This window comes from Petaurus breviceps, unplaced genomic scaffold, assembly GCF_028583685.1.
Source record: "Petaurus breviceps papuanus isolate PSGF00001 unplaced genomic scaffold, PetGlider_PUasm1.0 226, whole genome shotgun sequence".
In the NCBI taxonomy this organism is placed as follows: Eukaryota; Metazoa; Chordata; class Mammalia; order Diprotodontia; family Petauridae; genus Petaurus; species Petaurus breviceps.
The window spans coordinates 8,739,592-8,756,545 of record NW_027185890.1 but is presented as its reverse complement, the minus strand read 5'-3'; the positions used below and the strand labels follow the sequence as shown (position 1 = coordinate 8,756,545).

The window sequence follows — 16,954 nt, the reverse complement described above, 5'->3', positions numbered from 1 at the left end:
CATTTTAAAAATATTACCTCATTTGATCCTCAATCAAAACAACCCTGGGAAGCTATTATCCCCATTTTACAGTAAAGGAAGTTGAGACAGAGATTTAAGTTATTTTGTCAAATAAGTATCTAAGGCAGGATTTGAACTCATGTTCAGACCTAGCATTTTTCACTCACTATACCATCTAACTGCTTCAGGAGAGATGTGAGAAGATACCCCTACTTCATCCTTTGCAGAGAAGAGAGGTTCATGATTACGGAGTATTGCATATTTTCAGACTTTTAAAAAATGTACTGATTGATAATGATCCAAGACAATCTCAAAGGACTTGTGATGAAAACTATGCCTCTAGAGACAGAACTAATGGCATCTGAATACAGACCAATGCATGGTATTTTTCACTTTTTTTTTCCTTCACATTTCCTTCCACAAAATGACTAATATGGAAACTTTTTACATGATTGCACATGTATAACCTATTATCAGATTGGTTACAGTCTCATGGAAGGGAGAAGAGAAGGAAGAAAGGATAGAATTTGGACTTAAATCTAAAAGAAAACAACCACTAATGTTTAAAATTGTAATCTTACACGTAATTGGGGGAAAATATTATTTAAAAAAGAATGTTTGGAGAACTAAAAAGTATTGATTCATTTTGGTAATTCCCCTCCTTTTCCTTTTTTTTTTTCCTTTAAAAATATTATTTGCGGGGCAGATAGGTGGTGCAGTGAATAGAGCACTGGCTCTGGAGTGAGGAGAACCTGAGTTCAAATCTGGCCTCAGACACTTAACACAAAAACTAGCCATGTGACCTTGGGAAAGTCACTTAACCCCAATTGCCCTCCAAAAACAAGCAAAAAAAAATTATTTGCTATGGGATAGCTCTGTGAGGGGCAGGAAAAGGGATACTGAGATTCTAGTTAATGTAAAAACAAAAGATATCAATAATTTTTTTTTAAAAGGAAAAAACCATGAAGAATTGAATAAAGGATATCGTCAGGTAATGAATGCTAAAAAAAAAAAATTAATGGGCTTGTCACATGGAGAAAACAAAGGATAACAGGTAGGCAGACAACAGTTTATGTACTCCAATATTATCCTCATGATACCAGGCAAAATGAGGATTCCCTGTGCAAACTTATGAGGACTCTGACAAAAGTCACATAGAATGAGCAAGCATAAATAGGTAGTTATTTGTATTCTTGAAGGAATGTTCACATTAATAAGATTAAAGATTTAAGAATCTAAGTAATGTTACATTTATCTGACATCAAAGAATTATTCTCCAACTAGTAACCTCTTTAAAGGTTAAAACTTCTTTTAATACTGATTCCCTTATGGGATTTTAAAATGTATACGGTCTATGCTTTTTTATATTCTGGGTTTTACCCCCTGTAGTTCTTCACAATCTTCTTAAAAGTTATTAACTACCACTATTTGCTGTCAGTGAACATGCATCAAGCAACACAACACCCCTTTCTCACAACTGACCCTCATCTCATAATCTTCTTTGAGTTGGGAAAAGATAACACCAAGCTTTTTAGGATTATAATTAATGAGGTTCTGGATGTAGGCTTGGAATAAACCTAATGGATGTTCTTTAATATCTTTGTTTGAAATTACCTTCCCACTTATGCATATAGCCAATTACAATAATTTACCAATTTGAGTTTGTGATGTAATGCAACTGTGAAGGGGGCAAAATTTCCATTGGGTCATCTTTTAAAAGGCAATAGATAATAAAAATAAAGGTCAATTTAATCCACAGAAATGTCATTTTGTTATTTGTATTAACCATTTCTTCTGCCAAATTCTTTTTCAGAGTTCCAGGAAGGAAACAAAAATGACAACTGTGCTTACCTTCTTAATACTCTTCGACCCAGAAAGGGAGTACAGTGTAGAAAGCAATAAATTTGGAGTCAGAACCACTTAGTACATGTGACAATGTGCTAGGTAAACCACAACCTCTTTATGCCTCTGCAGTACTTACCTCACGGTGTTGTTTTGAAAATCCAAAGAGATATACTTTAAAAACTGTTAAGCAGTATATATAACAATTTCATTATTATTATTTTCCTTTCTTGTACACTAGTAAAAAATGGGTAAAATACTAAAATAGCAACAAAACAAGAAAAAAAGTCAAAATGCTGAGATAATCCAAGTAATTAAAAGCTGGCCACAATTACCCTGGTACTAAGTTAAGGTATTCATTAACCCAAACAGATGTACATACACATGTATGAAGGTAAACTATAATGAGAGGCTGAATAGCATAGTATACACAGAGCTAGCATTTGACTTTTTGTATTTCCAGTGCCTGGCACACAGTAAGCACTTAAATGATTACTGGCTGACTATGAAAGACCTGAGTTCACATCCTCTGTCACATAATTGGTGGGCAAGTACTTCATTTAACCTCTCAAGCGACACTCTTAAAGTTGACTGAGGTGCTATTCTGTCCTGGTAGATTGTTTCCTCATCCAAAGCTTTCTACATCAAAGAAATCACAGATCTTTTTTTTTTTTAAATGCTTATTGGAGGGGTGGCTAGGTGGCACAGCGAATAGAGAGCATAGGTCCTGGAGTCAAGAGGACTTGAGTTCAAATCCAGCCTCAGACACTTAACACAAAAACTAGCCATGTGACCTTGGGCAAATCACTTAACCCCAATTGCCCTCCAAAGGAAAAAAAAATGCTTATCATAAAAATAATTTCTTGGTAAATTTATTTATTTTTGCTTTTTTTTGGGGGGGGGGGGAGCCAGGGCAATTGGAGTTAAGTGACTTGCCCAAGGTCACACGGCTAGTAAGTGTTAAGTGTCTGAGACTGGATCTGAACTCAAGTCATCCTGACTCCAGGGCCAGTGCTCTATTCACTGCGCCACTTAGCCACCCCTGTAAATTTATTTTAAACTTCAACAGAAAATTAGAGAAGGAAAAAAAACACTGCTATATACACAGCTATGTACAGCTGAACATGAGGATTCAATATAAATTAATTTACATTTCAAGAAAGCCTATATAGTAAATCCTACACATTGTTTTCAAAGCTGCCCAGTTATTCTTTGCATCCTTTCTCTGCTGTACACTTTTTATTTTTCCTATTCCTCACCCTAACCCAAAGAAGACTACAATTAAGCACAGATACATATATATGTATACATATATATATATAATCATACACATATATTTAAGATCATACTATGCTTATTAACACTTGTCATGTGTTTCTCTGAAGGCAGATAGCATCTTCCTTTATATATCCAAATCCTTCCATGTTTTTCTAAATCAATCATTTCCTAAAATGCAGCAATATTCCAACCCAATCACATCCTATCTGAGAGACTGACTACTAAAGCATTTTCCCAATTTTCTACATTCCTTTTATTCTTGTTTGCAAAGGTTTTATTTATGCAAGAAAATTTTAATTTAATCAAAATTATCCACTTTATACTTCAACAATACTCCTACCTTATAATATAGTTTAAGGTCTAACACTACTGAATCTGCTTCTTTTACATCTTTTTTTTCCTGGTTCTTTTGAAGTCCCTGATCTTTAGTTTTTCCAAATAAACTTTGTTATTTTTTCTAGCTAAGATAATTTTTAGTAACTTAATTGGGATGGCATTAAATAGATTAGTTAGGTAAACTTGTCTTTTTTTAAATTATATTGGTTTGACCTACCCATGAAAAATAAATATTACTTCAGTTACTTAGATCTGGCTTTATTTGTATACAGTGTTTTATGTTTATGTTCATAGGAAAAATAATTTTTGAATGATATTCCTTAAACCTGAGTAACTTTTAACAGAATCTATAATTCAGCAGTGTATCTAATTTACCTGAAAGTATATTCACCCAACATTTGCATATAGCCGATAATATCTCTTGACTTCAAGTCCAACCTTACTGCAAAACCCACAAAACTCAAGAATACGAACTCAAAGCCATATTTACTCTCTCACCTATTTATGATATATTCCCTCTTCATCTCTGACTCTTCTTTCACAGTCAGTTTAAGTTGGCTTTGCTTTTTCCCCATCCCACTTCTAGTTGTTCTCTTCAAATTACCTTCTATAACCCTAGGTATCTATGTGGCATCATAGATAATGTAATCCACTTCAGACACAGATTTAGCTTTATGACCCTGGGTCCTCATCTATAAAGATAATAACAGTACCTACCTCATAAGGTTGTTAGGATCAAATGAGATTATATAAAGAGTTCTACAAACCTTGAAGTGTTATATAAATGTTAGCTATTATTATACAAAGTAATCTCTATTAGTTATTATCTATGCATAGTATTGTATCCCCAAGCATAACATAACCCAACACTTTCAGTATCTTTGACATTGTCTCCCTCATGCTTTTCATAAATTGTAATCAAATACTTGCATGCTCATGCAAGCTCAACACCTTAACATCAGTTTCTCCACTCCACTCCTACCATTTTAATGGAGATTTTTTTTAAGGCCTTTATAAGTACTCACACAAACTATTCTGATGACCTCTTTACAATTCTAAGACCACACTCTCCTCCAATCCACCTTTAAAACTGACACCAGAACAATTTTGTACACATATATACCTATTCATGTCACTGTTCTGCTTAAAAAACAGTGCCTAACCAAAAAAGTTAAAACTCTTTTCCCTGGTACTCAGGGCCCTCCCTAATCTGTCCCCTCCACCCATCCAGACACTGCCTATTACCTTTGCTCCCAACACCTACTTTCTGCCTCCCAAACACAGAATTCCACCAGTGCCTTTGCTCACCTTGTTCTCTATGCCTGGAATATCCTCTCCTGATGTTTTCCTATGGAATTCTTACACATTCTTTAAAGTTCAATTTAGCATTAAAGTTCTGTTCTGTTCTTCATGAGTCATTGTCTAATCTTCTTGGTCAATATCCACCTACCCTGAAGACTTTACCTAGTACTTTGCTTTGTAACTCTTACTGCACTTATTGATATGACATTAACTATGGCTAAGTGTGTTGGTATAATTCCCCTTGCAGATTTTAAACTCCATAAATTCAAGAACAATGTCTTACATTTTTAATTTTCCCCTACCTTAAGAGTAGGTAGACCTTACTGCCTATCTTCTGTTTTAATCACGGTAACAAATCACTTATTTATTCCTTATTAAGCCAAAGAGCAGTAAATCCGAAATAAGAACTTTCTAACAAATCAATAAAGATATAAAATGGGCAGTATCAGTAATTAAGTGCTTACAGACTAGAAATGGACAAGATTAGGATAGTGTTTCACAAATTATTATTGCCACTGCAAATCAAAAGGTAGACCAGAATTAAATGACTAGGAATTATTGAATCAGTACAATACCTCCTAGGCATATAGGACTTATCACCTTTATATTACAGAGTTTAATCAGTGTTTTCAAACATTATTATCCTTCTTTATACAAGTCTCCAATACTAGGAACTAAAAGGATTTGTATGGATATGATCCACATAGTAGATTATGTCAGAGGGATAAAACAATCAATCTATATTTACTGAACACTTAATTAGTATAAGCCATTGTAAAGGAATGTTGAAAAGAATAAGGCAAAGACCATTTCTTCATATAATTAACAAACTAGATGAGGAAGCAAAGATATATGCCTATGTATAGGATACAATACAAAATAAACAACAGTTGTTAATGCTATTTCAAAAGAGAGATTATTTATGTTCTAGGGTAACGCAGAGAAACCTTCACAGAAGTAGGGCGGAAACTGAATCTTAAAGGACTGGGTAGGATTTATGAGGGATGGGGCAACAGAGGGAAAGGGAATGGTCTATAATTTACTTCATATTCTGTTCTCTATCAATACATATTGGGAGGAAGGACTTATAGGAACCATTCTAATTGAGTTACTGTGTTTCTCATGTTGAATTCGTGATGAATGTGAAGTAACAAAACACGTCACAGAATAGTAAGATTTACCACTAGAAGCTAGCAGAGATCTTTGAAACTATTTAGTCCCATCCCTTCATTTTACAGATAAGGAAATAACCGAGGACCAGGAAAGTTAAACAAATTGTTCAAAGTTCTTGAGTCTACAATTTAAATCGCCTAATTAATGAAATACAGGGAGGTGGATATGAGTTTGATTGTGAAAAGCTTAAAGTGACAGGCAAATAGCATGTAATATTTGTTAGCAGAAATTGCCCAATTCAATATAGATGAACAGATCATGATATAATAGTTACTGATCCAAAAACCCTCTGCAAGAGAAGCAGTGAATAAGTCTAATAAAAATGACTTTCAATTCAATTTTGGTTGCTATATGACATGGTGAAACATTAAGATATTTTGTAATGGAATACTTTGAAAGACTACATACTCCAAATATTGTCCAACTAGTTGCAATTTTAACCAATGAATTATTTTGTCAAGGCAACATTAACATAAAAAAGCTTCCACTCTCTTAGAGTACATCACTGGAAACACAACGATCTGCTCTAATAATCATAATCAACACAAATTAATTTTACAGTTACTTTAAACCTTTAAAAATACTGGAGAAATAATTATGCCTATTATCCCAAATTCTTTTTGAAAATTTTGCCTCCTAAATTATTTAAAAAAATAAAATGACTAATACAAAAATTAACCAATAATTTAAAAGTTTTCAAGATAGAACAATAAGAATTGTGCTTTCTTACCTCTAGGTTAAGGTAAAGTTCACCCAAGAAGAGCACAAAGGAATGAAATCGTTTTCTGGTAGCTTCATCTCCTTTTGCAGCCTGATCTTTGTTTTCATACTCAGTTCGACATCTAACAGATACACACACAGATTAAAAAACTCTCAAGATATTAAAATGCTTCCTTAAAGTAACTTCTGAAATTTACATTCTCACAAAATCAACTACAAAAGGAATTGGAAAATGGCCTTAAAAATGTGTATGTGTATACATTTATACACATGTAGATGTGTACATGTGTGTAGATAGATAGATATATATATATATATATAAAACACACATCCATTAAAAAAAAGCAAATCAATTCAGCAAAGATAGCATTCTCCTATCTACTTAAACTCAATTCAACACACAGAAGTTCTAATGTACATGAGGTACTAAGTGCTAGGAATACAGAGACAGAAACAACTGCTGTTCTCAAGTTGCTTTAATTCTATTGGGGGAGGTGGAAGGAGGAAAAACACAGTTAAGTACATACAAAGTGCTATTAAGTACAGGGGTTAGGTAAAGATCGTCATGTAGAAGGTACCTGAGTTGTGCTTTAAAGAATGGGACTCTATGACACAGATGTGAGGAATAAGTGCAATGAAAGCATGGAGGACCACTTATGGGAAAGCACAGAGGCAGGAAATCTAATGCCAAATGAATGGAATAGCTAATAGGCCAGTCTGTTGGGAATGGAGAGGCAGGAAAGGTAGATGGGAGCCAGATCATGAAAGGCAAGCTAAGGACCTTATATCTTACACTACAAGCAACAGGAGGTGGGGTGGATTTAGCATATGTTTTAGGAATAACAATTTGGCAGCTGTGTGGAAAGTGGAATGGAGAAGAGATTAGAGAAAGGGAGACCAGGGAGAATATTCTTCTGTTGGGACTTCAGACTCAGCACATTTAAAGCTTAAAGCATCCTCTTTTCCCCAAAACTGGTTCAAATAGTTATTACTATAGGGGAGAAAAAGTCCTCCAATTGAATCTATTGCTGAGGAAAGGACTTACGAAAGTTGTCCACACCAAGGCACAACAGACACTGGAAAACTCATCTAATAATTAATTTGCCCTTCACTGTACTTTGCTGACTCCTTTGACTGCCAACCTTCCCCATGGCAACTAGCAACCTCAAAGCTTATTCAAGTTTAAAAACCCCACAGGTTGAATATATTGGTTTAGCATAAATCTTTCCTAACTCTTCCTATATATCTTCTTCAATGATGTAAAGATCCTTGATTTCAACTGTGTGAGCATTTTCTCCAGAACAACCTCTCTACAATTTAGTAGACAATCCTTCAAGAGTTGCTGTAGTCAAAAAATTATGTCCTTCAGCCCATCTGGTGTCAAGCCTCTGATTTTAGATAAGCTGATTTCCAAATGACAAATATTTAGTCCAGGCACAGTTTACTGCCAGATATATATTCAAACCTTCTGAAATTTGTAAGGGCTTGTGCTTTTTCTAGCATAGTCTCTGAAAGTTCAGATTTCTCCATAGCACAGTGAGACATCAGAATATAACATTAGTGGAGAGAAGTCCCATGTGCACAAATAAAAAAGCTCAAACCCCTTAAAATGTTCCTACTTAAATACCTAAATTTGTTTTACTTGGGTATAAAGGAGAATTCTGTTTTATCTAAAAGCCAAGGAATTTTAATTCATTAACCTTCATGACATCTGAAAAGTAAAAATTTCAAAGCAAAAATTCAAACTGACAACCTTTTATTTTCAATCCATTAGCCTACTGTCAAGAGATTCTTTCAATAGATGGTTTCTCAAATTTGCAGTGTAAATAGCTCTCTTCCCTTACCCCTGCAGACTTCAATACACTGGACAGCACATCAAATTTAATAAAAATTTGTTTGTAATTTGCTATAAGTAATTTTAAGTACAGTAGTGTTAAAAGTTAAACTATATCTTTACATTAATGAACTTCTGGGAAAAAATTTTAAATAAAAAAGTTTGGCATTTAAAAAATTAATTTTATTTTTCTTTTAGAAAAGATGAGTAGTCTGTGAAGATTAGGGAGCAGGGGCAGGATAACTAACCCCAACACTGTGTACATATAGTCTAGGTGGGCTATGCTTTTGTCCTGGTCAAGAATTTCACCCTGTCATCTGGTCTTATACACCCCTTAAAAAGTGCAACACAGGGTACATCAAGAGAGTAAGAAAAAAAAGATCACAAGTAAACATTACAATAGGTAGGTAGGAAACAAAATGTATGTAATCCCAAGGCTGATTTAATGCTTGTAATTTAAAAGTTTAAGCTGAAAATGAGGCATGGAAGAAGAACTTCATGTATTTCATACATTTTCCCTTACCTTTTAAGTAGTAACTGCCGGAAATTTCCACTTTGTGGACTAATGGTTAGATGATGAGATAAATAATTACACAGTCTTGCTCCCATGTAAGAGAAGTGTGGTACAGTTGTGGCCTTTTAATAGAAAATGGGAATACAATAATTTTTACATGAAACAGTCAAATATGTAAATTAATATTTTCAAAAAATTCTTAACGGCAACAAATATTCAGGAGTAAATGCACATAAAAAAATTGATGAATTTCAGCCTAAAGAACTGGCTATATTATATTAAAAAGCAGACAAATCTCCAACTGCTTCTGTTTGGAGTAAGAAAACAGCCTTCCCCCATGCTCACTTAATATATATTCAAGAAGAAAAACAAGCTTTAAATCAATTTTAAAACTGCCTGTTAAAAAATGTGTAAATACTCAATAAAGCAGTACATTCAAAATCCACTAAGTTTAAGCCAATTAGAGCACCACAGTGATGCCAGAAACGACATCTTTTAAAAAATCCTTTTCAGTTAGGTGTGATAAGCACAAGCCCGTAATTCTCTTCTACTGAGGGAGGATGAGGATGGTGCATTGCTTGAGTTAGGGAAGTTCTGAGCTACAGAAGGCCTAAAGGAAAATATAATGAAACCATATTCATACTGGTCAGGAAACTATAATTTATAATAATTTATATATAAAAATCAGTAGGAATTTTTAAGTTATAAAAATCTTCTAACAAAGAACTCAAATTCCAAAGAATATAAATACATGTTCCACCCACTTGAGATGTATAAAAAGCCTTACATAATTAATGCTATGTGATAAAACTTACCATGTTAAAAGGAAAATATATATATTGTTGAAAGTTGTGTTTTCTGTATGGCAACATTATATAAGCTAACATAATGACCTGGGATAGGAATCCTGGTTTCCATTACCAAATTTTAGTTCCCTTAACTGCTTAATACCTCAAATTTCCTCATCTGCATTAAAATACTTTTTATAAGTGTTCCACAAAATACCACAATATGTTGTATACCATATCAGACATACAAATGTAATGCATAATTATTAAAGTTTTAAAATGTGCTTTAATTGTATGGGTCAGATTTTATATAAACAGATGGGTTATTTTCACCTTCAGGAAAACTTTTTTAAACTCATGTTCTGAAGGCTCACATCAGGAAAAGCACATTAGGACAGTTAACTCCATATTTAGCTCAGAACACAGTCCTTGGTTTTAATGACCAATGAGAGAGTGCATTCTAAATTTCTATCTGTCATCTTTGGCCTAACAGAAGACTGAAATCCTGGCTTTTTTCCTTATGGTTTATCTTAAAGCAGGCAAATAATTCCTTCATTGCTTTCAATCACTCAGATTTTTTTTTGGATCAGAAGGTAGAAAAAACTGTAACAGCCCCTTGACAGTTCACTTATGTACATTTTTTTAGATCTAGCTGCCTAATCCTGGGATTGTGAGGCTCCTGAAAATGTATATGTGAATTCACTTTTCAATTTCCAAATAACAGATAAAAATTGCACAATAAAATCTCAATATAAAATGGTTAATGCAAATAAGTTAATCAAATTCCTAATAACCAATATCATAAAGTCATTCTATTGTATCATTTTTGTAAAGAAGAAATTGTCTTCTCTACAAGCTAATTCTGATAACCATGTAAACCAGTAATTTATTGCAATTCTTTGGAATTCTGCTTTGAAACTATTAAGAGTCATGTATAAATACACACAAAAATAGCTAAGTAGAAAGATTATTTCTTGTTGATGCATAAGATGGGAATTGAAATAAAATAAGAAAATACCAAGATTTAGGAGCAGCTAAACTTTTAGTAAAGAAAAAGAGTGGGGGAGGCTAGGTGGCACAGTGAATAGAGCACTGTCCCTGGAGTCAGAAGGACTTGGGTTCAAATCCAGTTAACACCAAAAAAAAAACTAGGCGTGTGACCTTGGGCAAGTCACTTAACACCAATTGCCCCTCCAAAAAAAAAGAAAAGAAAAAGAGTTTGCCTTCCTATCTACTGGATTCAGAAATTAATCTATTAAAGTTACTTAAGGCAGCCATTTCGCTACTGCTGTTAGTAAATCCCAAGTTCTTCCTGCTGTCAAGTAAAGTTGGGCAGTGTCCTCTTGTTTTCTCCAATTAAGAGTCTGAACTGTGTGTTTCTGCTCTTGGGGTTTGAAAGAAACTAGGGATACAATATTTGTATCCCTAGTGGTTAGCACAGTACTTGGTCCATAGTAAGCACTTAATAAATGCCTTTTTATTCATTTATTTACTCATTACCACATCAGCACTGAAGTTAACAACTGCCACAACTATGGCAACCTCATCAAAGCGAACCCTAGATTTAGCTTTGCAAAGCTATTGGAGAATCATTGGCAATTCTATTTTTTGCTACACATACAGCTCCCCTTCTAGTTGTCAGAGTGGCTTTACAGTATTCAAGGCAGTATCTCTCCTACTAATACCTAATATTAGAGACCATAATACCAATAAAACTATGCACCAGTTCCCTTTGAAGGGAATCAGTTTGCAATCAGTATATCTTAATACCAGCTGTCCTAATTCAATACTAAAAAAGAGTACTTTTTAAAGGAAAAACAAAACAAAAAGGCACAATGAGGCACCTTTCTCATTAATGTTTCAATGTTATGACTGAATGAATTCATGAATTAAACTTTTAATAAAGACTACGACATGTAAAAAGCACCATCCCAAGTGCTGGGAATACAAAGAGAAAAGTTAGTCTCTCTAGGAGCTCACATTCTAATGGGGGATATAATATATATATATATAAGGTTTCAACTGCAATTTAGATGGAAAGGTCTAATGGTCCTTAGGGTGCAATGGCAAAGCAGACTGTGCTGTCACTTCCACTGATAAAAATCCTAAGAGTTTCTAAAATTGAACCATTTTACAGTGTCAAGGGCTTTGGAGACAAGAACTGTGTTTTCAATTGATGTGACTATGGAACCTGATGTTGCCAAGTTGTATCTCCATAGGTGCGATTTTCTAGTTTTATGACTTTGTACACTAGGTCACCACTGAAGATTGTTTCTTTTTTTTTCCACCTTCACCACTTCAAAGAACTGGTCCATTAGCTTCTTTCTCTTGTTTGGAGTACACTAGCTGGTAGATAACCACCAAACTCTATGGACTGACCTGGGGTCAGTGCATTGTTCTGTAGCTGACTGGTTTTCTTTGGAGTTTTTCTATTGATAGTTATCAACAAATCATAAGTCATTTAAGAGCTCAGCAATAGACTAAGCACTCAATAAATGTTTATTAATTTAGAAAGTTGGCCTTTCAGCTGGGATTAAAACCAAGAATCACCTACCCAGCAAAACTGAGTATAATGCTTCAGGGGAAAATATGGTCATTAAATGGAATAGAGGATTTTCAAGCATTCTTGCTGGAAAAAAAAAACAGAGTTGAACAGAAAATTTCACATTCAGATACAAGAAGCAAGAGAAGCATGAGAAGGTAAACAGGGAAAAGAAATCATAAGGAACTTATCAAAGCTGAATTATTTACATTCCTACATGGAAAAACAGTAATTGTAACATGTAATATGAAACTTTTCTCAGTATGAGGATAGTTGAAGGAAATACAAATGTATGTATATGTGTGTGTATACATACATATATGTCTATATAGGAGGGCATATGGTCATAATTTTTTGGGTGCGTTAAGTGGATACATGATTCTCCAATAGCTTTACAAACCTAAATCTAAGGTTCTCTTTGATGTGGTTGCCAGAGTTGTGGCAGTTGTTAACTTCAGTGTTGATGTGGTAATGACGTACATATGTCTATATAGGAGGGTATATCGTCATATGAATACCTATCAATTGAATAGGAAGGGATGATACTTAAGGTGAAATTGAGAGGTGAGAGAGGAATATAATGAGAAGAGATGGGGAGAGACAGAATGGGGCAAACTATCTCATATAGAAGAGGCAAGGGAAAATGGTTTACAATGGAGGGGAGGAATAGGAAGGCAAAAGGGAATGGGTCAACCTTATTCTCATTTAATTTGGCTTAGGGAGGGAATGACATACTCACTAAATAGGGTATCTTGCCCTAAGGAGAATAAGGGGGAAGGAGATGGGGGGGGATGATGGAAGGGAGGGCAGGTTGGGGGGGAGGGTAGTTAGAAGCACATACTTTGAAAACGGACAAGGTCAAAGTAGAGAATAGAACAAATGGGAGGTGGGATAGGAGGGAGGGAAATATAGTCAGTCTTTTACAATATATCTACTATGTTATTGTTTTGCATTAGTCGCACATGTACAACCTATACTGAACTGCTTGTCTTCCCAGTAAGGATGGGGTGACGAGGGAGGAAGGGAAAGAATCTGGAATCCAATGTTTTAAAATCAAATGTTTAAAAAAATATATTATTATTTTTATATGCAACTGGGAAATAGATATACAGGCACTGGGGTATGGAGATCCATCTTGCTCTACTGGAAAGTCAGAGGGGGGATGGGGGATGGTATAAGAGAGAGCAGACTGGGGGAGGGGGTATACAGTGGGATCACTGTTTTGGGGTGGTGGGTAGGGGAAAGACAGGGAGAAAATTTGTAACTCAAAATCTTGTGGAAATGAATGATGTAAACTAAAAATAAATAAAATTTAAAAAAAAATTTATTCCAAAAAAAGAAAGTTGCCTTTTCTAACTTAGCATGACAGAATCTTATTGTAGGAAGAGGGACTTTAGATCATCTACCGTGTTTCCCTGATAATAAGACCTATCCCGAAAATAAGCCCTCCCCTTACTGTGTAAGATTCCTCTAAAATAAGCCCTCCCCCGAAAACAAGCCCTATTGAGACTGCTACTGTAGCGAAGGTGATCCCCTGCGCTACACGCTACATTGCGGTACCCTCTGCATGCACCGTCCCCCTCCCCCCCTGAAACGCAAGCCGCGCTCCGAGCTGCATCCAATCAGAGCTGCAGCAGTGAGCGCGTCATCCTGTTCTTCCCCAGTGATTTGCTTATTGAATAAAGGTACATTTTTTTGTTCACATTTACCTGTTTATTAAAATTGCTGTCAATGTTCATTAAAATAAGCCCTCCCCTGAAAAAAAGCCCTCTGGTGTTTTTCTGTCCAAAAAAAAAAATAATAATAAGACAGTGTCTTATTATCGGGGAAACACGGTAAGTCTAGGGATTCATAACCTATGGTCCATGAACTTAAAAAAACAAATAAGTATTTCAACATAAATTGTTTCCTTTTTAATTCTATGTATTTTCCTTTATTCATTTAAAAACATTCTGAGAAGTACATAGGCTTCACTAGACTGACAAAAGTGGACCCATAAAAAAAATGTTTAAGAACTCCTGATCTAGTCTAACTCTCTCATTTTGCAGTTGAGAACACTATTGTAGCTATTAAGTAGGAAACCTGAGATTTGAACCCATATCCTGACTACAAATCAGGAATTCTTTACATCACCCCAAACCATATCTCTTCCTATATCATCATGATGCACATCATCTCCTCCAGCCCTGCCGCCCAACCCCCAATTCCCAATTCCTTACATATTTAGGTCACCTAAAGTTTTTATGATTATGAAGTGAAAAAATGTTCCCTCTTTCACTAGTAGTGCTAAGTGATAAAAAAAAAATAAATAGGAGAGAGTATTTTTCAAGAGAAACCACACTGGATTTGGTATCAGAGATGTGGGTTTTAGTTCTAGCTCTAACATTACATGACTGCAGTAAATTCACTGTCTTCAAGCCTATTTCTCCATCTAAAAAATGTGAATTCTACCACTTGGAACAACTACCTCACAGGACTTTTGGAAAGAAACTGTACTGGGGTGGCTAGGTGGCACATTGAATAGAGCACTGACCCTGGAGTCAGGAGGACCTGAGTTCAAATTCGGCCTCAGACACTTAACACTTACTAGCTGTGTGACCTTGGGCATGTCACTTAACCCCAACTGCCCTGCCTGTCCCCTCCAAACAAAACAAAAAGAAACTGTACAACACTTCATAATTATAAATTATTACTTTAAATCACTTGTTTATGTATATAAAAACTTCCACTGCAGTCAAGTGACATCCTCAGAAATTTCTCTCAGCATGAGCCTGCATATTTTACATCAGAATGTTCTTACAAATTTTTTGGGGGGAGGGCAATTGGGGTTAAGTGATTTGCCCAAGGTCACATGGCTAGTTTTTGTGCTGCTCCTCTTAAAAAATTTTAAATGCTTTTCCTACATAAAAACTTAAATTTAATTTTTGAAAATATTCATGGATCTAGCTCAAGATAATAAGAATATTCTGCCCCTAGGATCTGAAAAACTCCCACTACAGTCATATAATCTTATAAAAGCTAAAAACCAGCATTTATAGATATTACTTTAAGGTTTTGCACAGCACTTTGCATATATTATCTAATTTGATTATATTGTCTAATTTGATCCTCAGAACAACTCTGGAGAGTAGGTGCTATTATCCCCATTTTACAGATGAGGAAATTGAGGCTTAGAGTTTAAGTGACTTGTCCAGGATTACACACGTGGTTTTGATGAGGGCTTTGATATCAGCACCACCTACTATCTAAAGAAGAGGTGAAGCATGGAGGTAAGTTTCAATTCCTCTAACTCATTGTCTTACTGTTCCTCCATTTTCAATCCTTTCAGAGATTAAAAAATCAGAAGCATTCATTTCTCTATGCAAATCTTTCTGAGGCACACTACCTGGAAATCCAAATGTGATCCAGGAAAAGGGATCCAAAAATTCTTGCCATAGTTTCTCTTAGTTCTAAGGCTACAGAAGTATAAACATGCTTTGTTTGCTTCTTGGCCTAATTTTCCTCCATTTCATTAGAATTTTTCATATTTAAAACTTAAAAGTAATATTAGAATCATTTTGTGAAGACACTTCCAAGGTTGGGGATTAGGAGGATGTAGATGCATATCTGTAATCTCTGCTAAAGCTGGCAGATACATTGAGATAGGAAAGTAGTGAGCTGTAGTAGGGCTAAAGCTCACTGGTTTGTCTGTATTAAAGATGATATCAATAAGGTGAGAATCAGGGAAGGACTACCAGGCTGCTTAAGAGAGAACCAGCTTAGATCAGAAACAGATGAGGTCTGTGCTTCTGTGCTGATCAACAGTATGTGACTATTGTACTTTCAGCATGTGCAAGATGGGGAGACCAAAATCTTAAAAAAAAAAAAAAAGAAAAAGTTTTAATTAGAAATAAATAAAAGGAAAAGACTACTTACTCAAAGCTTGGAACATAGTAGGCACTTTGTAAATGTTTTTTTCTGTTCCCTCTACTAGTTTTAAATAAATTCCTATTTTTAATTTCTCCACGATTTTTTTGCAATGTTGCTTCACCTATAATAGAGCTAACCTAAGGCTAATTTGTAAAAAGTTAAAAACTAGGGGGAAATGGTCTTTCTAGACAATAGTTTTATGTGACTTAACACAGCACTTCTTATCTCTTGCATGATTTTTACACTCATTTGATTTGTACTAGTAATTTGTGTATTGGTCTTATCTTCCCTAGTAGATGATAAATTCTTTAGGGCAAATATTATGGCTTGCTCATTTTTTACAGTGCCCCTAGAATAACGCAGAACTCAGAAAATACTAGTTGAATGAAGGCTATTTTTCCCTGGTGGCTTAAAAATTACAATAATTTTTTGGTACTGTGTTTCTAATTCTGCTCTTAATTTGCCATACGCTCTTAAATGGTCTTAATAGGGGAAAAAACTCCCACAAATAATCCAAAATATTTGGAAGGTATAATATCTCCCCCATCATATCTTCTATTAGGGCTGCTATAAATTAGAAGAAGTAAATAATCTGACTTTTAATTACTTATATTTTCGTTGTCTACCATTTGAAGTAAGAAGTCATGCCCACCTCTTTACAGAGAAGTTGGATACACATTTTTGGACAGGGCTAAAATGGGGATTTTCTTTGCTTA

General features: G+C 34.8%; 1 protein-coding gene across 4 annotated transcripts in view; it reads right to left on the bottom strand.

Moving 5' to 3' along the window:
* The window catches only part of PAIP1 (poly(A) binding protein interacting protein 1), a 42,811-nt gene that overhangs the window by 16,453 nt on the left and 9,404 nt on the right, over positions 1-16,954 (bottom strand). For all 4 annotated transcript variants that reach the window (XM_069095317.1, XM_069095316.1, XM_069095315.1 and 1 more), the window contains exons 4-5: positions 9,009-9,121; positions 6,662-6,773 (exon numbers count right to left, since the gene is read on the bottom strand). In XM_069095317.1, the coding sequence (XP_068951418.1) occupies positions 6,662-6,773; positions 9,009-9,121 (225 nt within the window). The remainder of the gene's footprint in view (positions 1-6,661; positions 6,774-9,008; positions 9,122-16,954) is intronic.